The 23,238-nt window shown below is 45.6% G+C and overlaps 2 protein-coding genes across 2 annotated transcripts in view; both read right to left on the bottom strand.

Annotated features, from left to right (window-relative positions):
- The window catches only part of WDR88 (WD repeat domain 88), a 44,363-nt gene extending 28,294 nt beyond the window's left edge, over nt 1-16,069 (bottom strand). Inside the window, exons 1-2 of the mRNA XM_082708610.1 lie at nt 15,398-16,069; nt 2,394-2,504 (exon numbers count right to left, since the gene is read on the bottom strand). Coding sequence (XP_082564736.1) covers nt 2,394-2,504; nt 15,398-15,703 — 417 coding nt within the window. The 5' untranslated portion in view covers nt 15,704-16,069. The remainder of the gene's footprint in view (nt 1-2,393; nt 2,505-15,397) is intronic.
- Nucleotides 16,070-16,989: 920 nt separating this feature from the next.
- The window catches only part of GPATCH1 (G-patch domain containing 1), a 44,028-nt gene continuing 37,779 nt past the window's right edge, over nt 16,990-23,238 (bottom strand). Inside the window, exons 18-20 of the mRNA XM_082708593.1 lie at nt 22,625-22,722; nt 21,346-21,494; nt 16,990-17,266 (exon numbers count right to left, since the gene is read on the bottom strand). Coding sequence (XP_082564719.1) covers nt 17,236-17,266; nt 21,346-21,494; nt 22,625-22,722 — 278 coding nt within the window. The 3' untranslated portion in view covers nt 16,990-17,235. The remainder of the gene's footprint in view (nt 17,267-21,345; nt 21,495-22,624; nt 22,723-23,238) is intronic.

The raw sequence follows: 23,238 nt of genomic DNA, 5'->3' as shown, positions 1-23,238 counted from the left end.
CTGAGTTGTGAGAAGAACCACCAGAGTTGCTGTTTCTTTTTTTTTTTTTTTTTTTTTAAGATTTTATTTATTTATTTGACAGAGAGAGATCACAAGTAGGCAGAGAGGCAGGCAGAGAGAGAGGAGGAAGCAGGCACCCTGCTGAGCAGAGAGCCCAATGTGGGACTCGATCCCAGGACTCTGAGATCATGACCTGAGCCGAAGGCAGCGGCTTAACCCACTGAGCCACCCAGGCGCCCCCAGAGTTGCTGTTTCTTAATGACTGGAATGAGGCATGCCGATACATTAGAGGGATACTGGATTAACAGTGGTTTTTCCCAGGGCACCTGTGTGGCTCAGTCGGTTAAGCATCTGACCCTTGGTTTGGGCTCAGGTCATGATCTCACAATTGTGAGACTGAGCCCCCACTTCAGGCTCCGCACTTAGCACGGAATCTGCTTGAGATTCTCTCTCTCCCTCTCCCTCTGCCCCTCTGCCCCCCCCCTCCACTCTCTAAAAAGAAATTATTTTTCCCCAGCTTCTTCATACATGTATGGACTTTGCAAACTATTCACAATGGTCCACAGTGAGGATGAAGGGAGCTTCCGAAAGATTAAATCAGATGCTTGGGTTCTGGGTGGGGCCCAAGAGGAGGGACAGGAGATGGGAGGTGACAGGAGTGGGGAGAGGAGGGAGAAGCAGAGGGACATTTTGGCAACAGGAGAAGGCGGTGTCCTGGGCAATGGCAGGGAGGGCTCAGGAATGGCAGCGGCCCTGGGGCAGGGAGAGCCATGGGAGGAGCCATCCAAAGGGCAAAGGTGAGGAAAAGAGAACCAGGAAGAGGAAAGAGGACTTCTTGGAGGAGGTGTCAGTGGGGCTAGCCAACGCAGACAACTGGTGACTTTGGTGGGGGCCAGGGGCCGGGGCATGGTGGGAGGCACAGGGAGGGAACTTGGGAACTTGGCAGAAGCAGGCAAGGCCATGAGCAAGGCTGGTATTGGGACACTGGGACAGGCCAAAGCGACTGTATCTTGGATACACTGGTGTGGGCCAGGCACCCGGCCACTATGCAGAACCAGGGACAACTCAGTGGATGGTCTCTAATCTTGGGACAACAAGAGAAAACAAGTGGATCTCCCCTTTTAGAGACAAGAAATTTTGGGCCCCCAAACAGGCAGATCTCCCCTTTTAGAGACGTTTGGCCCAAAAGGGAGTCCTTCCACTGGTTCAAAAGGTGAGAGGTGCGGGGGCTGGTGGGTGGGGGGAGCTGAGCTGGCCAAGCATGATGCACACTTGTAAGCTGCTCTCCCCCTCCCCTGGGTGATGACAACCCACAGAGCCCCTCACCCCTGGCTTCTCAGTCTTCCCAGAGGGTTGGGAAAGGCTTTAAGACTCTCAGAAGAACCGAAAGTATTCTCAGAAGGAGCTTGTGGGCCGCAGCTGAGGTGAGGAGTGAATGCCTGTTGGGGCCGGGCAAGGGCCAGGCAGGCCCTGGGGTAGCCCCAGCACGAGTTGGACCAGGAGAGTTTCAAGGAGGGTCAGGAGGTCACGTGACCAGCCAAAGTCACACAGCTGAACAACTTGGACCATCCCCAAACTCTCCTGCCTCCTCTGCCTGGCCTTGGTACCCACTGATGACACAGAAGATGACCAGTGTGGTCATCTGGAAGGTGAGGAGCTATCCTTCACCTGATTACCCACACCAGAACCCAGGAACCAGCCTAGATTCCTTTCTATCCCCTCTTGCCCCAGAAGCCAGAGGAGATGACACACAGTCAGTCATCTGTGGCCTGGCCCCTGAGGGACAATGCCATCCCCTATCCCTGCTCCTTCATCCTCCTCACTGACTGGCAATACCCCTAGACAGGCCTGCCAGCACCTGCTGGCTATACCCAGAGTCTTTGAAAGAGTTCTCGGTGGCTACATCTCTGCAACCTCATCTAACCATCTCACATCCCTGTTCTTTGTGCCGTTTCCGGAACATTGGGGCACTGAGCCATACTCAAGCCTGCCCCTCCCAACCAGCCCTCATGGACAGGTCCCCGGCCTGACCATACCATCCCTGTGAATGGAAGTGAATTTTCCAAATGAGACAGAGACCCAAAGAGAGGCCACAGTTCAGAGATCCCAGGCACAGTGGGAACTGTCCAGCAATAGGTGGGGCAGGGGGCAGAGTCCTGCCCGCTCCTACTGTTTCCAAATCAACAGGCTGCCAGCAACCGCTTTAAATTCATCTCTCTCCAAGGGCTTGACACTAGGGTTGAACCCTCACTTGTCTTCTCCTTCTGCATTTTTCTCAGAAAGTTCTCTCCAAGTCTTTGGGATCCTTGAGCATCTGGGAACTCTCCATAAGATGGGGCCCAGCTTCTCTCCCCTCCTGGATGTTCTCATCCCACCCACACCAGGCCACCTACCCACAGCTTCAGGGTGCTGTCATGGGAACAGCTGAGGAACTTCGTGTCATCCGCACAGAAGCTACAGGAGCTCACAAGGTCCTTGTGTCCCCTCAGAATTTTAAATGGGATCTGAAAAAAGAGAGCGATTGAGTTGAGTGCAGCAGGTTACAAAATATGAATTAATAGCGAAATATCAATCATTTTTCTATACAACTGGAAAAAAAGAACTAAAAAATTCCATTAAAGGTATCAGAATAGGAATACATTTAATTAAAAAATACAAGTGTAAAACTTATACTCTGAAGATCACAGAACATTGTTGGAAGAAATTTTAGAAGACCCAGAGACACGAGAAAGCAGTCCATATTCAAGGATTAGCTATTCGCTTACTATTGTCAAGATGAGAATACCTTCCAAGATGATCAATAGAGTCAGCAGTGTCCCCTCAAGATCCCAGCTGACCTCCTTTCCAAAACTGACAAGCTGATCCGAAAACTTATATGCATGCTCAAGGACAGCAAAATAGCCAAAACACTCCTGGAAAAGAATGAAGGTAGAGTACTCACAATTCCCAATTTCAAACCTTATCACCTAAAAAAAAGTGACCGTAATCAAGACAGTAGTTACTGGCCTAAAAACAGACATAGGAATGGGTGGAATTGAGTTGGGAATCCAGAAACAAGCCCTCATGTTTTAGGTCACTTGCTTCCTTAACAAGGGGTCCAAGTGATTGAAAATGGAGATATTTGTCTTTTCAACAGATCATGTTGAGACAAATAAAATCCACCTGCAAAAGAATGAAGTTGGACTGTTGCCTCACGCCATCTACAAAGACTAACTCAAGATGGATCAAAGATCTCAATGTGAGAACTAAAACCACGAGACTCTTAGACACACACATAGCTGTAAATCTCCGGGAACTCCTGTTAGACAGTGTTTCCTTAACTCCCACGCCACATGCACAGGCGGCAGCAGCAGCCACAATGTGAAACTGGGCATTATCAAAATTAAAAACCTTGCCCTTTGGAGGGCACTATCAGGAAGGTGACAAAACAGCCCACACAGTGGAAGAAAACTTTTGGAAATCGTATATCAGATGAGATTTGTATCCAGAATACAGAAAGAACGCCCAAAACTCAACAATAAAAAAAGAAACAACCTGATTTTAAAATAGGCAAAACATCAGAATAGGCATTTCTCCAAAGAAGGTATGTCAATAAGCTCTAAGCATATGGAAATGTGGTCAACAACATTAGCTATTAGGAAAATATAAATCAAATGTAAATTGAGGGGCGCCTGGGTGGCTCAGTCTGTTAAGCATCTGATATTGGCTCAGGTCATGATATTGGGGTCCTGGGATCCAGCCCCAGTTTGGGCCCCCTGCTTGGCAGGGAGTCTGCTTCTCCCTCTCCCTCTGCCCCTCCCTCCACCCAAGCTCACAAGTTCTGTCTCTTTCTCAAATAAATAAAATCTTAAAGGGGAAAAAAAGGCCATATTGAGATACACTTCATATCCACCATATCCACTAGGATGTTACAATAAAAAACCCAGATAATAACAAGTGTTGGTGAGAATAGGGAGGACTCGAACTCTCACACATGGCTGGTGGGAATCCAAATGGTGGTGCCGTTCCTTTAGAACACAGTTCAGTAATTCCTCAAAAAGTTAAAACTGATCCAGCAGCTTCACTTCTAAGTGTATACCTAACAGAAATGAAAACATGTCCACACAAAAATTTGAAAATAGATACTCATAGCAGTATTATTTGGAATAGTAAAATAAATGGAACCCATTAGAATATCATCCACTGATAAACATGAGACACATTCCCACAATGAAATACGACTAAGCAATATGACAGGAGTGAAGGACTTCTGATTTCTGGGCTGCCATGTGAGAAGCTTGGAAGGCACTGCTCCATTTGCACAACTAATTAAAAGCCGAGCAAACTGAGAAATCAACAACTCTTCCTAGATTCATGACTGCTGCCCTCAAAGTTGGAGAAATGGGCAAATACAAAGAATCCCATATTATAGGGCAGAAATCCAAGAGCAGCGACCTCCATGGGAACCAGGCCCAGGATCGGGAAACCTGACCTGTAACAGACAAGTTGCTGGGGGTGCAGCATGGATAACGTTGAGAGTTTAAAACTCCAGGGGGACCCAGCTATGAGGGGCCCTCACTCACATTCATATTAGCGTTATCTCCAGTAGCAGACCTGGTCCTCACAGTGGCTGGAAGAGGGGGTAAATAATTGCTTTGAAATATTCCATGCAGCATTATCAAAGCCTACCTGACCTGGGGAAAGGGAAATATTCAACCCTTACCAGCTCTAGCCGTACACATAGAAGGAGGGAAATACCCAGCTCCCAGCCGCTCTAGCCATCCAATCCCACCTAACCTCAGGGTGGGCGGGGAGGAAGTGCAGACTTTTTCAGTCTGCACCCATGACATTCCCAAGCCTGAGGCAGAGGCCTACTGAAAGACTGAGATGTATTCATAGGACTATAGACTTCTTCTCTGCCCACTACATGGTAGCATCACATTACTGAAGGCTTATTTACAGCTGTTCCTTTTACCCACTACATTGTGTCTGGTTATCAAGAAAAAAAAATGCAATCCTAAGAGGCAGAACACATAGCTTGAAGAGAAAGCACAAACCTAAAAACAAAACCAGACCCAGATGTGCCAAGGATGTTGGAATTATCAGACCAGGAACTTAGACACCTGTGGTTAATATGCTAAGGGCTCTAAGAAATGTAGTAGACAGCATGCAATGTAAGCAGAGATGGAAATTCGAAGATAGAACCAAACAGAAATGCTAGGGATCAAAAACACCATAACAGATCAAGAGTATCTTTGATGTGTTCATTATTAGACTAGACATGGCTGAGGAGAGACTCTCTGAGCTTGAGGATTTATCAATAGAAACCTTCAAAACTGAAAAACAAACAGAAAAAAAAAACACTTAAAGAAATGGAACAGAATTTGCCAGAACCGGAAGAGAACTACAACAGTGTAATATATGCACAATGAAAATACCAGAAGGAGATGAGAGAATGGAAGAGAAATATTTGAAACAATAATGATTGAGAAGTCCCCCCAAATTAATTTCAAATGCCAAACCTCAGATCTAGGAAGCCCAGAGAACACGGAACAGGATAAATGCAAAAAACAAACAAACAAACAAAACCCCACTATACCTAGGCATATCATTTTAAAGATCCAGAAAATTTAAGATAAAAGGACATTGCTGGAAGCAGCTAGAGGAAAACCATGTCTTGCCTATAAAGGAGCAAAGGTAAGAATCACTTCCACCCTCTCAGAAACCATGCAGCCAAGAAGAGACTATAGTGAAATATTTAAAGTATTAGGAGGGGGAACTTCCACCCACCTAGAAATTTGTATCCTGTGAAATTATCCTTCAAAAGTGAAGGACAAATACTTTCTCAGACAAAGAAAAATTGGGGAAACGTTGATACCAATAGTCTGTCTTGCAAGAAATGTTAACATTTCTTTAGAGAGGAGGAAGATGATATACATGAGAAACCCAGATCTACACAAAGCAAGGAGAGCACCAAAGAAGGAATAAGTGACGGTAAAATAAAAACTTTGTTTTTATTCTTAATTGATCTAAGTTTGTTCAAAATAATAATAGCAATAATGTAAAAAAAGCAACAATGTATTATATATAATTGATATATGATATAGTCTTATAAAAGCAATATATTATATGTTATATAATTAACATATGATTATGTATATATATTATATATGTTTATATATATACATATATATAAATAATATATATATAATGAATGACAACATGATACAGTGGACATGAGGGAGGACTTAGAAATATTTTGCTGTTTAAAGTTACTGACACTACCTAGGAGTGGTATAGTGTTGTTTGAAAGTGGACTTGGATTGACGGCAAATGTATATTGCAAATTCTTGGGCAACCACTGAGAAAAGAAAAAAAAGTGTACCTGATATGCTAAGAAAGAGAGAAAATCGAATCACATTGAATGCTCAATTAAAGCCTCAAAAGCTAGAAGAGTGGAAGACAAAAATAGGAACAATAAACAAAGGCAACAAATAGAAAACAGTAACAAATATGGTGGATATTCATCCAACTAGATCAATAATCACTATGAATGGTCTGAATGTACCAATCAAAAGAGGGATTGTCAGAGTGGATGAAAAAATAGGACCCAATTATATATTGTCTACAAGAAACTCACTTTAGATATAAAGACACATTCAGATTAAAAGCAGGAGCGTCTGGGTGGCTCAAGTTGGTTAAGCATCTGACTCTTGATTTTGGCTCAGGTCACGATCTCAGGGTCATGAGATCAAGTTCCTCGTCAGGTTCCACACTCAGCAGGGAGTTTACTTGAGGTTCTTACTCTTCCCCTTCCCCCCCAATTTCACTTGTTCTCTCTCTCACTCTTTAAAAAAAAAAAAGTAAAAGGATGGGGGAGACTGGTTGGCTCAGTCAGTTGAATGTTGACTCCTGATTTCAGATCAGGTCATGTTCTCTGGATTGTGAGATAAAGACCCATGCCAGGCTTCATGCTGGGTTTGAAGCCTACTTAGGATTCTCTCTTTCTGGGGGCACCTGGTGGCTCAGTCGTTAAGTGTCTGCCTTCAGCTCAGGTCATGATCCCAGGGTTCTGGGATCGAGCCCCGCATCGAGCCCCGCATCGAGCCCCGCATCGAGCCCCACATCGAGCCCTGCATCAAGCCCTGCATCGGGCTCCCTGCTCAGCAAGAAGCCTGCTTCTCCCTCTCCCACTTCCTCTGTTTCTGTTTCCTCTCTTATTGTGTCTCTCTCTTTCTAATAAATAAATAAAATCTTAAAAAAAATAAAAAAGGATTCTCTTTTTCCCTCTGCTCCTACTCCTCTCTCTCTTTTAAAGAAAAAAAAAAAAAAGGTAAATGGGTGGAGGAAAAATAGACCATACTAACCCTAATCGAAAGAAAGCAAGACTAGCTATATTAACTTCAGATGGAGGAGACTTCACAGTGAGAAAAGTTATCAGGGGCAAAAGGGGGCACTCATAATGACAAAGAGGCCAGTTCTCCAAGAAGATATAATAACCCTTAACATATATGTGCCTAACACCAGAGCACCAAAAATGTTAGGCAAAAGCTATTAAAATTGCAAAGAGAAGTAGGTGAGTCCATTATCATGGAGACTTCATCACCCTCTATGAGAAAGGAACAGATACAGCAGGCAGAAAATTAATAAGGACATAGTGGAACACAACACCACCATCAGTCAGTTGAATGTGATGGAGATCTACAGACTACTTCCTCCAATAACAGCAGAATAAATATTCTTCTCAAATTCATATGAAACATTTACCAAGACAGACCACATTCTAGGCCATAAAACACACCTTAACAAATTAAAAAAAAAAAACCCAGAAACTATACAATCACGACCCCAATATCAAGACCTGAGCTGAGATCAAGAGTCAGACACTTAATTGACTGAGCCACCCAGGCACCCCTAAACAACACACTTCTAAATAACACGTGGTTCAAAGATGAAATCTCAAGAGAAGTTTTTAAATATTTTGACCCTAACGAAATTAAAATATGAAATCAAAATTTCTCAGGTGCAATGAAAGAAGTCCTTAGAGGGATATTTATAACAATGAATGCATTTATAAAAAAGAAGAAGGGTCTAAAATCAATCATCTAAACCTTTACTTTAGGAAAATAGAAGAAGAAGAGCAAATTAAATGCAAAGTATGCAGAAGAAAAGAAACAATGACAATTAGAGCATAAACCAATTAAACTGAAAGCAGGAAATTTACAGTGAAAATCAATGAACCCAAAAACTGTTCTTTAAAAAGGATCAATTAAGGGATGCCTGGGTGGCTCAGTCGGTTAAGCATCTACCTTCATATCAGGCCATGATCTTGGGGTCCTGAGTTCGAGCCCTGGGTTGGGCTCCCTGCTCAGCAGGGAGTTTGCCTCTCCTTCTCCCTCTGCCCCTCCTACCCCACTCATGCTTTCTCTTTCTCAAATAAATAAATTCTTTTTAAAAAATTAGTAAAATTGATAAGCCTCTAGCTAGGCTAAGAAAAAAAAGAGATAGCCCAATACTAGTATCAGAAATGAAAGATAGGGGCACCTGTGTGGCTCAGGGGGTTAAGCCTCTGCTTTTGGCTCAGGTCCCAGGGTCCTGGGGTCAAGTCCAGCTTCGGGCTCTCTGCTCAGCAGGGGGCCTGCTTCCCCCTCTCTCTGCCTCTGCCTGCCACTCTGCCTACTTGTGATCACTCTCTGATAAATAAATAAAATCTTAAAAAAAAAAAAGAAATGAAAGATATCCTATTGACATTAAAAAGATAGTCAAGGAGTATTATGAATAACTCTATTTCCACAAATTTCATCACCTGAAATGAAATAGACTAATTTCAAATTTGAAATGAAATGGACTAATTCCTGAAAAGACACAATTAGGCAAAAGTCACACAAGAAAAATTAGACAATCTTAATAGGTGTTTATGTAATAAAGAAATTGAAATAGTAACTAAGGTAGTTAGTTCCGGCCCAGATGGGTTCACTGGTGAATTCTACCAAACCTTTAAGGACAAAATTGTACCAATTCTCTACAATCTCTTTTGGAGGATAGAAGCAGAAGGAATACTTCTTGACTCATTCTGTGAGGCTAGCATTACCCTAATACTAAAACCAGATAATGACACTTAGAAGAAAAGAAAACTACAGACCACTATCTCTCATGACCATAGACGTAAAAATCCTCAACAAATATCAGCAAATTAAATCCGACAATGTATAGAAAGAATTATGCATCATCACCAAGTTGGATTTATCCCAGGTGTGCAAGTCTACTTTGTTATTCAAAAATCAATTAATGTAATTCATCACATTAGTAAGCTAAAAAAGAAAACAATCACAGGACTACATCAATAGGGGCAGAAAAAGCATTTAACCAAAATCCAATAGCCATTTATGGTAAAAACTCTCAGCAAATTAGATATAGAGGGGAACTTCTCAGCTTGCCAAAGACTATCTACAAAAACCCTACAATTAACATCATACTCAATGATGAGAAGTTCTGTCTTTCCATTAAGATCAGGTACAAGGCACAGGCTTTCCCTCTCACCACTCCTTTTCAACATTGTCCTGGGGGGTGCCTGGGTGGCTCAGTGGGTTAAGCCGCTGCCTTCAGCTCAGGTCATGATCTCAGGGTCCTGGGATCGAGTCCCACATCGGGCTCTCTGCTCAGCAGGGGCCTGCTTCCTTCCCTTCCCCTCTCTCTGCTTGCCTCTCTACCTACTGTGATCTCTCTCTGTCAAATAAATAAATAAAATCTTTAAAAAAAAAAAAAAAAACATTGTCCTGGGACTTCCAGCTCAGGCAATAAGACAAGAAAATGAAATAAGAGGTATAAGATTGGGAAGGAAGAAATAAACCTGTCTTAATGAACTCATGACATTAGCACCTACGTAGAAAATCCGAAAGAATCAACAAAAACTCCTGGAACTAATAGCAGATTTGGCAAGACTGCAGAATATGAGGTTAATATAAAATAAAAAATCAATTTTTGCTATGCCAGCAATGAACAAGTGGAATTTTTAAAAAGATTTTTAAAAAATGTTTAAAAGACTTTATTTATTTATTTGACAGAGAGAGACACAGTGAGAGAGGGAACACAAGCAGGGGGAGAGGGAGAAGCAGGCTTCCTGCAAAGCAGGGAGCCCGATGCAGGGCTCCATCCCAGAACCCCAGGATAATGACCTGAGCCAAAGGCAGACACTTAATGACAGGTGCCCAAGATTTTTTTTTTTTTTTTTTTTGAGAGAGAGAGAGAAAGGGAGCACAAGCGGGGGGGGGGGGGTGGGCAGAAGGAGAAGCAGACTCCCCACTGAGCAGGGATTTCCCCATGCAAGGCTCAATCCCAGGACCCTGGGATCATGACTTGAGCTGAAGGCACACACTTAACCACTGAGCCACCCAGGCGCCCCAAACAAGTGAAATTTTAAATTCCACCCCACAAAATTAAATATTTAGGCATATATCTAACAAAATATGTGTAAGAGCTATATGAGGAAAACTACAGAACTCTGATGAACAAAATCAAAGAATTAAATGAATGGAGATCTATTCCATGTTCATGGATAAGAAGACTCAATTTTGTCAAGATGTCAGTTCTTCCCAACTTGATCTATGAATTCAATGATCCCAATCAAAATCCCAAAAAGTTATTTGGTGGATATTGACAAAGTGATTATAAAGATTATGTGGACAGGCAAAAGATCCAGGAGAAGAACAAAGCACTGACACTACACCACTTCAAGACTTACTCTAAAGATATAGTGATCAAGGGGCACCTGGGTGGCTCAGTGGGTTAGAGCCTCTGCCTTCGGCTCAGGTCATGATCTCAGGATCCTGGGATCGAGTCCGGCAGCGGGCTCTCTGCTCAGCCAGGAGCCTGCTTCCCCCTCTCTCTCTGCCTACTTGTGATCTCTGTCTGTCAAATAAATAAAATCTTAAAAAAAAAAAGATACAGTGATCAAGACAGTGTAATACTAGTGAAAGGGTAGAGAAACAGATCAATGGAACAGAATAGAAAGTCCAGAAACAGATCCACATGAATAAAACCAATTGCTCTTTGATAAAGGGTCAAAGTCAATACAATGGACAAATGATAGTCTTTCAACAAATGATGCTGGAACAACTGGATATCCATATGTAGAAAACGAAATCGAAACACCCACCTTACATCCTTTACAAAAATACAAAATGGATCACAGAGCTAAATGCAAAATGCAAATTTAAAAAACTCCTAGATAATAAGATAGAAGATCTAGGTGATCTTGGGTATGGCAATGACTTTTTAGATACAATGCCAAAGGCACAGTCCATGAAAATAGTAACTGATGAGCTGGACATAAAAACTGAAAACTTCTGCTCTGTAAAAGACAGTGTCAAGAGAATGAGACAAACCACAGCCTTGGAGAAAACATTTGCAAGAGACACATATGAGGGCGCCTGGGTGGCTCAGTGGGTTGGGCCGCTGCCTTCGGCTCAGGTCATGATCTCAGGGTCCTGGAATCGAGTCCCGCGTCGGGCTCTCTGCTCGGCGGGGAGCCTGCTTCCTCCTCTCTCTCTCTCTGCCTGCCTCTCTGCCTACTTGTGATCTCTCTCTGTCAAATAAATAAAAATAAAAATCTTTAAATTAAAAAAAAAAAGAGACACATATGATTAAGGATTATCATCCAAAATTATCAACGTTTAATAAGAAAATAAACCACCCAATTAAAAAAAATGAGCCAAGACCTCAACAGACATGTCACCAAAAAAGATACATGTGAATTACATGTTATTTTACAAATAAGCATGTGAAAAGATGTTCCACATCATTTGTCATCAGGGGTTTGCATATTAAAACAACAGTAAGATACCACTACACACAGGGGTGCCTGGGTGGCTCAGTGGGTTAAGCCTCTGCCTTCAGCTCAGGTCATGATCTCAGGGTCCTGAGATCGAGCCCCACATCGGGCTTTCTGCTCAGAAGGGAGCCTGCTTCCCCCTCTCTGTCTGCTTGCCTCTCTGCCTGCTTGTGAGCTCTGTCAAATAAATAAATAAAATCTTTAAAAAAAAAAAAAGATACCACTACACACATACTTAATGGCCAAAATCTGGAATACTATCAATACTAAATGTTGGCAAACTGTGGAGAAACAGGAACTCTGATTCATTGCTGGTGGGGATGCAAAATGGTACAGCCGCCTTTGAAGACAGTTTGACAGTGTCTTATAAAACTAAACATACTCTTCACATACAACGCAGCCATCATACTCCTTGGTATTCATCCAAAGGAGTTTAAAACTCTGTCTACACAAAATCCCACACACGGTTGTTTTTACAGCTTTATCCGTAATTGCCAGAACTTGGAAGTAACTTTGAAAAACCTGAAGATGTCCTTTGGCAGGTGAATGGATAAATAAACTATGGTACATCCAAATAATGGGATGTTTTTCAGCGCGAAAAATAAAGAAGTCACCAAGCCATGAAAAAATACATGAGTCATTAAAAAAAAAAAAAACCCACATTCAGGAAACTGCACGTTACTAATGAAAGATTCAGTACATTCATTCAGAGACTCAGGACACTCGTTAGCAGACTTCAAATTACTAATGAAATTACTAGTGAAAGAAGCCAGTCTGAAAAGCCCACATAATGTATGCATCCAGATATAGGACATTCTGGAAGCTAGAGAGACAGTACAGAGATCAGGGTTTACCAGGGGTTGGGAGCTTTGGAGAGAAAACAGGCAGAGCCCAGAGGATTTTTAGGACAATGCAATTACTCTCTGTGATAACATGACTGTACACATTGGCATATATTTGTCCAAACCCACACAACGTACAACACCCAGAGTAAAGCTGTAAGGTAAACTGCGGACTTTGGGTATCATTGTAGGATCGTCAATTTTCCATGTATTTCAGTCAGTGGAGAGGGTTGATGAGGCCGTGCATGTGTGGAGGCAGGGGATACAAGAAATCTCTCCATCTTCTGCTCACCTTTGCTCTGAACTAAAAACTGCTCTAAAGAACAAAGTCTATTTATGATCCATAGAACATGTATTTATTATACGTGTATATATGCACTTTTAATTATAGGAGGTACGAGTACCTCCTGCAGCATGGATGAGCCTCGAAAACATTATACGGAAGGAAAAGGAGCCAGTCACGAAAGCCCACATGCTGTTTGGTTCTCTTTCTAGGAAAGTTCTAGAAGAAGCAACTTTATAGAGAGAGAGAGTGAATCAGTGGTTGGCTCAAACTGGGGGGAGGGCCTGAGGAGAAATGGGGATGGGGCTTCTTTTCCAGACGATGAAGTGTTCTACAGTGATGTGGCGTTGTTACAGGACTCTGGGAATACGCGGAAACCCCACACTTTATATGGGTGAACTGCGCACTGTGTGAACTACATTTCAATAAAGGGGTATTTTGAGAAGGGAGGGGGCATAGAAGGAGCAGGCCTGAAATGGTCCACTGCCCACCCCCCATGGTGTGCAGGGGATGTGTGTCCCCCCAGATGCGACCCCTTCTGTCGTGGGTGCCTGGATCCCTGGCCGTCGGGTGGCCACCTCCAGCTCCATGTTCTGCAGCTGTCTCGGTCTCCAGGCCCAACTTGTGGTCTTCATTCTCTCGTGGCAAAAAAACCCAGAGCTTAATTATGGGCATAAAAACCAGCAGGGGGGGGTGCCTGAGTGGCTCAGTGGGTTAAGCCTCTGCCTTTGGCTCAGGTCATGGTCTCAGGGTCCTGGGATCGAGCCCCTCATCGGGCTCTCTGTTCAGCAGGGAGGCTGCTTCCCACTCTCTGCCTGCCACTCTGCCTACTTGTGATTTCTCTCTGTCAAACAAATAAATAAATAAAATCTTAAAAAAAACAACAACAACAACAAATAGCAGGAACGGGGTGCAGTGCATCCATCAACCCATCATCCTTTCTGGGGACACCCATTCCACGTTTTTTTCTGGGCATAGTATTTTCTGGGTTCACTAGGGAAAGAGCCCCTGAGGAGCTGTGGAGAGATGTTCCAAATACACAGAGACATATTTGGAGGCACTAACAAAAATGGCATATAGAGGACAGTCCACTTTTTGTAAAAACCACAAAAAAAATCATTTTTTTTTCTTAATATACGTAGCATTCCTTCACTTGATCAATAAAGACGTCATAGCCTCGTTGGGCCTTGATCTAGGCACTGCAGGGCCAGTGGGAACCGAGGGGAAAGACCCCAGGTCGGGAGCGAGAGAGTCCAGGGCTCATGGACATGGCAGGCTTCTCCTGCTCCCTCCATTTGCAAACAGAGCACAGGGGTGGGCGGCGCCACAGAGGGAGATTTTTTTCTCTTTTTTTCTGTTTGCTGGAGAGCTCCCCTGAGCAACTTTGTCCTCAAAGAGAAGCATCATTTCTTGAGTCTTTGCAGGTCTGAAGAAAATGCCCTTCTGTTGCCTTTGCTGGGGATCAGCAGTTGGGTCAGGTAGAGAATGCTTAGGTCAGAAACTTTCCTCTGGGAGAAGTTACAGACCCTCTCAACTTCTGTCTTCTTCATGGGTCACAAAAATCTTAGGTCAAAAAAAAAATCATAAGCCACCTTCATGTGCATCCACAGGAGACTGGTTAAAGTCATTAGAAGACGGCCAGCTGGTGGGATACTACCAGTAAAAAGGAACAAGGAAGTCGCTTATTTATGATATGGAAAGATCTCTAATATATGCTAAGTCAAAAATTTTAAAACTATGTGCATAAGGGGTCTAAGGTAAGTGGGGGAGATATACATGTATATACTCAAAAATGCATAAATTATCTCTGTAGGGATACAGAAGAACCTAGAAGCATTTCTTCCCTCTGTAGAGAGAAATTGGGCAGTGAGAGCAAGGCTGCTATGTTAGGGAGAACTTTTTTTTTTTTTTTTTAAGGCAGAACATTTGAAGTCTATTGAATTTGAATCTTGGGGGTGTTCTATTGAGAACTTCTGTGCTGTCCTTTAATTTTACTCAAAAATCAGAATAAATATCATGACTAAAAGCACTGACACACACTTTGCTGGAAGAGATCACACAGCCAGTCAACAATCCTCATTGTGGGCTCTGCTCCCAGGTGTCATGAGGGCCAGCCACAAAGTCCAGCATCTCAAGCTGATCTGTTGCTTCTGGACCTAACTGCTTCATGGGTAGGGAGGGCTCCTTCATTGTCCCTGGGGTATGCACTTGGCAATGTCACCACGGGGACATTTGGAAGGCTCAGCCAGAACCACAGTCTGGGTGGGGTCAGGATCCCCCACTTTGGAACAGGATCCTCCCCCAGTACAGCCTTGTTTTCACAGAGGCAGCAGCCCAGGGGCTTCACTAGGGGTCCCTGGCAAAACCAAGTGGCTCCCCACGGCTCCCCTTAGCCAGCTCACTGCGACCTCCCACGTATGGGGTTCAAGTCTGCGTTCCTCACCCCCACCCCTGTGGTCTGACCTTCGAGAGGGTCTCCTGGTCGCCCCAGAACTTCTTCTCAGACTTCGGGTGCTCCTCGGGTGGTGGAGAGTCCTTGCTGACCTCTAGGGGGTCAAGGGGAGCCAGCAGCCGGTTCTGGCGCGCCTCCAAAGTCAACAGCTTGAAGCGGCCATAGGCCCTGATCACAGCCGGCAGCTTGCGGAAGAGGTGCTCAAGATCGCTGGAGGGCATCGAGGGCAGCTTCGCTCTATGCAGCTCGGACACGGTCTTCAGGTCATCATCCAGGGATTCCGAGCACAAGGGGGCGGACGGCGGTTGGGAGGCCATCTCCGAACCCAGCCTGCTGGTGGCCGGCACCCAGCACCCAGCACCCAGCCCGGCCGGAACCGCGACGCCGTGCGCCTGCGCCGTGCGCCTGCGCCCTGTGCCCGCACCCTGCGCCCGTCTCCGCAGAATCACGTGCCCTCCCTGGGCGCTGCGATCCCCCTGCGTCCTCTCCACGCCGAGCACTCTCACTCCCAGAAAAACGGGGTTTGAGTTCAGGCACAAAAGGGTTGAGGCCAAGCGTGTGAAACCAGCAGCCTCATCCCCACGGCCTCCATTTGGCTCTTCCTGGGTCCGTCTCCCAGGATGGTTTCTGGGTAGCCCTCTGCCTGTGCGGGGACTCCTGGCCAACCCACTAGGTATCAACAACAGAGAAATGGACACTAAGTTACGGAATGGGCCCTGGATGAATTCAGATGCAGCTGTCCGGGGCAGGGACACACAATATATAAGAGCATGAAGGAAATGTGTCACGCTGTCAATGAAGGGGAACAAATGTCACCTCTAGCTGGGTAGCAGCGTCACCGACAGAAAAAGACTGGGTGGGGACACCTGGATGGCTCAGTTAAGCATCTGCCTTCTGCTGGGGTCATGATCCCACGGTCCTGGGATCAAGCCCCACATGGGGCTCCTTGCTCAGCAGGGAGCCTGCTTCTCCATCACTCTGTAGCTCTCCCTGCTCATGCTCTCTCTTGCTCTAATAAATAAATAAAATCTTTAAAAAGAAAAAATATTTTTTTTCTTTTTGGATATTCCCAAATACTAAGGGTTATCATCTCTAAGTAGTAGAAGTAGAAGCGGTTTTCTCCTTCTTTCTACTTTGGAAATTGTTCTGCTCTTTCTATAATGTCACTTTGAACCGCTGCACTTTTCTCAAAGGTCTCATCAGTGCTGATGAGGTAGCACCCAAGCGGGGACCCAGGGCTGCAGAGCAAGGACCTGGAGATTGTGGGACCCAGGGTGTGGGCGCGCACTCCCTGGTTCTTGCTCTTAGAGACTGTCTGGGACACTTTGGTGACATCTACCCGGAAAGGCTGAGGCCACCCGCTAGGATTGATGCTGGTGCTGGGCCACCCGCTGGGCTCCTGGCCACCACCACCCACCATGAGAGGCAGGAGCCCCGTGCCTGAGAAGCAGGGAAACCACCACCTCCTTCTCTCCCACAAGCCCTTAATTAAGTCCAACTGTCCTTATCTGGACTCGGCTTTCTTCATGAACAAAACCACAGAGAACCCTTCATTCTCATTTCTTTTTAAAAGTTTCAGGAAATAAAAAAATTAAGAAGAAAATAGAAAAATTCCATTTTAATTAAACTGTACAGTCTGAATTATTTCCTCTGACACTAACTAAAGTTAAAAATAGAAATCAATTTCTGCAACCTTTCAAGGCAGCCTTTGAAATGTCAAGGTCTTAAAAATTATTTTACAGCATGAATTTACATATAAATACAATCTGTACAATGTATTAAGCAAGCAATCAATGGGTTCCCTTCACAGAGGAGATCTGGTACTGGGGCAGGCCACGGCAGAATCCAGTTACTGCTTCCTTAGTGGAAGACTTTTCAGCCTGGAAAAAGAAATAAAGGAGAAAGGACAATTAGGGAAGAACTGAAAGCCAGACAGCTCGGTGGGGGCCAGGCATGCCAGACCTCCCCGAGTCCTGGTGGCACACGGGTACCCACACACCACAGAGGAGGGCCCACAGGCCATGGAAGCATCATTTCTCTGTTGCCCTCAGAACGCACGGGGACACTCACACGCCACACCTTGTATGAGGACCTGTTTATAAAAGCAAGTTCTGATCCTGGTTTCACCTATCTCATGTAGGAGCTCTGAGAAGGAACTGGGGGCAGGGGGAGAAAAGAAAAAACATGTCTGTTTCCCAAGCTGACAATCTTCAATCTCGGCTTTGGACACATCATGGCATTCATTGAGTAGGGCTGGGCCACACTGGCTCTAGATCCTTCCTCGACAGTCCCAGAATAAAAAACCAGATGTTCCCAACAACAGAAGAGAAGAATAGTCTGTGGTCCCATAAAGGCACACCCTGCAGCAACGAGGATGAGGACAAGCCAGCCGCCGCTGCTGGAATCGCGTGAGGGACTCCCACAAGCCCATGCAAGAGTCCACTCCACGGTTCCTTTAGGTTAAGTCCAAGCGCTAGGGTAATCAGTGGCGGCAGAGGCCAGTAGAAGGGCTAGCTGTGGGAATGGAGGTAGGCAGGCTAAGTGGGAGGAGACACAAGTGGCCGTGGGCTGCTGGGGTGTCCCTGGATCGGGTGACGAGAATGCATGCAGCTGAAGCGTATGGTCTGTGTGCATATATGTATGTGTGTGCGCTACAGCATTTACTGAACCGTCGGATTCTAGGTCTATGAAGTTCTAGACTGGGCAAGACAAACTGACAGAGACAGCAAATAGGCCGGTGTCCTGGGGAATAGGGGTGGAGACAGCAGACTGAGCCTCCTCTCCAAACCAAACTTGATGGTCCCAGAAGAAAAGCACCAGGGCCCTTCCCGAGAGTGACACTCCATGCCAGGTGCTGGGAAAGAAGACGAGACCCCTGTTGTTGTGAGCCTCCCGCCACCCCTTCTAGAAGATGGGTGCAGACAGGCAACGCACAGAGGGGAGTGAGACACAACGGAGGGGGGGGCCCTCCAGGCTCCCGGGGGAGAACCTAGGAGGCTCAGGGTTGAGGAGCAGTGGGGACCATCCCTGTAGCAACAAGGTTCAGATGAGGGCACGCCACACTCTGACCCTCCCTCCCTTGGAGAGAGGTGCTCTCAGGGGTGTATGAACCCTCCAGCCCTCTTCCTGTGCAAGGACGTACATATAAGTGCACATAGGGAAAGCCAAAGGCCTGAAGACATTTGACCATCAACAGCACCGCCTGTATACGCTGTTCCATGGCTCTGGATCTCTTGACGGTGAGTTTTATATCCAATCAGTTCACAGCTGTGTGCCCAGTTTTCCACCTGCCGCACAGTGCCCACAGCAAGCCCCTGCTCCGGCCCTCCCACCACACCCTCCAGAAGGGCGCTGACAGGCTTCCCCCGCAGGAACAACTCATCAGATGGCCCCAGATGCTTAAGGGTGAGACCCTCCGGTGTTGGTGAGGTTCCATGGGCCTGACCACGTGACCTAGCCTCCCTGGGCCTGGCTGTCCCACCTACGAGACAAGGGGCCCCAGGTGTCTGCCTCACAGGGGTGCATGCAGATGAAATGGGCCATGCCCGGGGTGTGCTCCTCCCCTGCACCCCCCCCCCCCCCGCCAAATGCTGGTGTGCAGGACGACAGGGAGACAGGTGCGGGCAGAGCCACTGTAGGAGGCTTGGGATGAAACTGAAATGCTCTTCTCCTTTGTACTTTTGAGTCATGAGAACATATCGTCCATTCTGAAGAAGTAAATGGAAAAGAATAAAGGGGTGGCACTTGTATTTCCAGACAGAAGATATGCTTACAAGGTCAGAGTAATTAAAACAGGGTAGACAGACAGAACAGTATCAAATGGCTAAGAAACCAGAGAAGAGCAGCGCTCAGGTGGCTCAGCTGGTTAAGCATCTGCCTTTGTCTCGGGTCATGATCCCGGAGTCCTGGGATCGAGCCCTATGTTGGGCTCCTTGCACAGCAGGAAGTCTGCTTCTCCCTCTCCCTCTGCTCCTCCCCCTGTTCACGCTCTCTCTCGTTCTCTTTCTCAAATAAGTAAATAAAGTTTAAAAAAGAAAAAATGAAACCAGAGTAGGGAATGGAGCAGGCCTGCACAGGGACTGAGTACCTGACCAAGATACTCTTCCTTTAATGAGCTGGTTCATCGTGTAGCGCTGACATGGCCAGGGCTCACTCGTGCCCCTCCCCCTTAACCCTGAGCCCGAAGCTGGACTTCTCCTGCCCAGCCCCATGGTGGCCAGGCCATGTGGCAGTGAAGGCTACGACATCCAGGCAGAACCACCACCACCCCCAGCGCCACCCTCCACCCATTCCCTCCTAGGAGGGCTATGCACTGAAGCAGAACAAGCTGGGGTCCTGAGTACCTTTCTTGGTTTTCTTTTATTAATTATTAATCTCTTTTCTTTTTTATTTTAAGTACTCTCTACACCCAGTGCAGCTCCCAGTGAGCTCAAACATACAACCCTGAGATCAAGAGTCATACACTCTTAAGCCAGCTGGGTGCCCCCCTGGTTTTCCTTACCCTCTATTGTGCCTCTGGGATGCCAGAATTCTTCCTCATTGGCGCTAGTTCACTCTCCTGACTAATACAACTAGCTAGCCATTTGGGGAAAGGGAACCTAGATGCCTACTTTACTCTGGTCACCAAAAAAAAAAAAAAAAAAAAAAAAAAATCCAAACAGATTAAACAAAAACAAAACTATAAAAGCCGGAGACTAGCTTACATACATATGTAACATCCTGGGTTAGGGGAGGCCTTTAGGAGACAAAAATATGAAACATAACCCCCACCACCACAAACATCAGTAAAACTGAGGGCACCAAAAATTAGAGCTTCTGTACAACAAAGACAGTTAAAATCCACATGACAGGGGCGTCTGGGTGGCTCAGTGGGTTAAGCCGCTGCCTTCGGCTCAGGTCATGATCTCAGGGTCCTGGGATCGAGTCCCGCATCGGGCTCTCTGCTCAGCAGGGAGCCTGCTTCCTTCTCTCTCTCTCTCTGCCTGCCTCTCAGTGTACTTGTAATTTCTCTCTGTCAAATAAATAAATAAATAAATAAATCTTAAAAAAAAAAAAAAAATCCACATGACAGGTAACACACTAAAACACAGGTGGTTCATATCCAGAATTATTCTTTCTTAATTCCTAAAAATCAGTAAAATAGTACCTTACTTGACTGACACAAGTAAAACAAACAATGTAACAGAAAACACAACACTGTGCGAAGAATGTGAGCAAGTTACTCCCAAGACAGCATATGGGTAAAGGCTGTCTGTCCTCCAGCCACTCAACCCCCAGAAACACTACCCCCAGAAACACAAATTAGAAGTCAGATGCCATTCTTCGCCCATCGTGCTGGCAAACATTTCTGAACTGTTTGTAACTGATGTAGTAACAAGATGAAGTGGATTCAGCCACTTCCGGAAGTAATCTGGCAGTATTTCTTCATTCCGCATGTTCATACTTGGTTGATTTACACTAGATAAAATTGTATTACTTATTTTAAAAATGCACAGCAACAAAACATGTGTGTATGTATGGTATGTGTGAGTGTGTGTGTATGTGTGTGAAACACTTAACAAAAAAGTCTTGAAGGAAGACTGATGGCAGGAAGCTGATGACAGAGGCTTCTGGAGAGAGAGGTTTGAAGAACTGCTCAAGAACCACTTGAAGGGGGTGCCTGGGTGGCTCAGTGGGTTGAGCCTCTGCCTTCGGCTTGGTTCATGATCTCAGGGTCCTGGGATCGAGCCCCGCATTGGGCTCTCTGCTCAGCAGGAAGCCTGCTTCCCTTCCTCTCTTTCTGCCTGCCTCTCTGCCTACTTCTGATCTCTGTCTGTCAAATAAATAAATAAAATCTTTAGGAAAAAAAAGAACCACTTGAAGCTTTATCTGTAAGGTCTGAATTTTCACAGTGGTAATACATCACGATTCCAACAAGCCTCCAGAAGGTTTCTGAAGACCACCGTCCCGCACTGCCTACCTTCTCAGCAGCTCCTGCGGTGACAGGTCTGTAGGCCCCTCCCCATCGCTCTGGCTGTCGGTGCTGTCCGTACTCTCAGAACTACTACTCTTCTCTGACTTTTTATTCTTTTGCTTGCCTTTGTGTTTGTGCTTCCGGTGCTTCTTTTTCTGAAAAAGAACAGCGAGGCAGGGGTAGGTGTGGGGAGGACACATGGGTGTTTCTCAGCCAATTCCTACGGATAGGCTAAGGAGGCATTTGGTTGCTGGAGTCATTCAAGAGCAAAGACAGAACACCTCATCAGGAGTGAGCCTCCTATGGGACAGCTTGGGACACAGGGCTGTGCGCACTCTCCAGGGCTCGCACACATTCGTAACTGGTCCTCTGGTGCAGACACAGCAGAACCAGGCAGATGCGGGCAGCACGCCATCTTGCCACTTAGCCGCCATCTTATCTCAGGTGACCCTGCCACCTTCCCATGACCTCACTGGTCCATGTCTGTAGGCATCTTGTGATCAACTACATATCAGAACAACAAGCATGGTGGAAAAGCACAAAGAAGAAACCAGTATAAGGTCAGAGAAGTGCAGATACACTGGTAAGAAACAAATGACTTTGGTTTTCAACCCAACAGCACCAGTTTTGTTTTGTTGTTTTTTTTTTTTTTCCTGTCACTACAAAAGATCTTCCATCATCTTCCATGCTCAGGAATGCTTTCTGTCGGGTAGCCAATCATGGAGCTGTTTGTCCTCCATTCCACCACTGCCCAGAGCACTCTGGGACCCAACACTCACATTAACCAAATTAAAAGCCGGTGCCATCACTGAAACACACAGATCACAGGGGCAGAGGTGTCAGGGGAAAGCACATCCCTCCTTCAAGTTCCCCTTACCTCAAATAGCAAGCTATGGACCCAAATCTCTGTTTGTAATGATGACAAAGTCGTGGAGAAAAAAATGTTCCAAATAATATCCTCATTTAATATTGAATGAATGACTAATTAATGCTATTCTATTAATATTCAACCCTTACTCTAAAGTATTCAAATATCTTTTTCACAATGTTCGCAATAAACTGTTCTGAGTGCAACTGAATAATTAAAATACTCTGTCTAAAAGAAAAACAAAGCTCTTGAAAATCGAAGCATTACATTTCTGCCAAGGTGTGCAGAGGTCTGCCTGCCCCAATCTGGCCAGGAGATATGCAGGCCAGATGGGGGGGCGGGGCGGAGCTTGTCTCCAGGACAGAAGCAGGCACAGCAGAGCCTACATCCAGTCCCAGGACCCCAGAAGGTACTCACCTTCTCTTTCCTCCGTCTGTGCTCTTTCTTGGTCTTGTGTTTTTCTTTGTTCTTTTTATGTTTCTCTTTTTGAGGTGCCTCAAGGGTCTGACGGACATCTGAAACGCAAATGTAACATACCCATGATCTGCTGGGGGAAATGAAGACTGACTTACTGAACTGGGAAGGTGACCTAGGTAAATGTTTAACATGAAGGTGGAACTCCTGCCCCACCTCAATGATAAACAAACGAATTAGCATGTCTACCTGGTGGCTCTATATTTAGAAACCGCCAGAAACCTCAGTACTCCACCGGTGTCAAACCAGTCCCTGGCCACAGCCTTATCTGCTGGATGAGTCAGATGGACCAGACTGCACAAGTCTTTCTCTTTAACATCCTTGGGCAAGCTCAGAGACACACCAGAGTCTGAACCTCAGCTCGAGGTTGCCAGCCGCAGCTTTGTGACCTTCCGTTCATTGGTCAACTTCTCCAAGCCTCAGTCTCCCCAGCTATGAATAGAGACGGTAAGAATCCCCGCTCTCTCAACAGAGGGTTGGATGGAACCAGGCCCATGAAACCAAGAGCCTAGAATTAGGCACATAAATGTCAGCTCCTCTCACATCGTCCTCCCTTA

The sequence above is a fragment of the Mustela nivalis genome, assembly GCF_964662115.1.
Source record: "Mustela nivalis genome assembly, chromosome: 18".
In the NCBI taxonomy this organism is placed as follows: domain Eukaryota; kingdom Metazoa; phylum Chordata; class Mammalia; order Carnivora; family Mustelidae; genus Mustela; species Mustela nivalis.
This window is presented reverse-complemented; position numbering and strand designations above follow the sequence as displayed.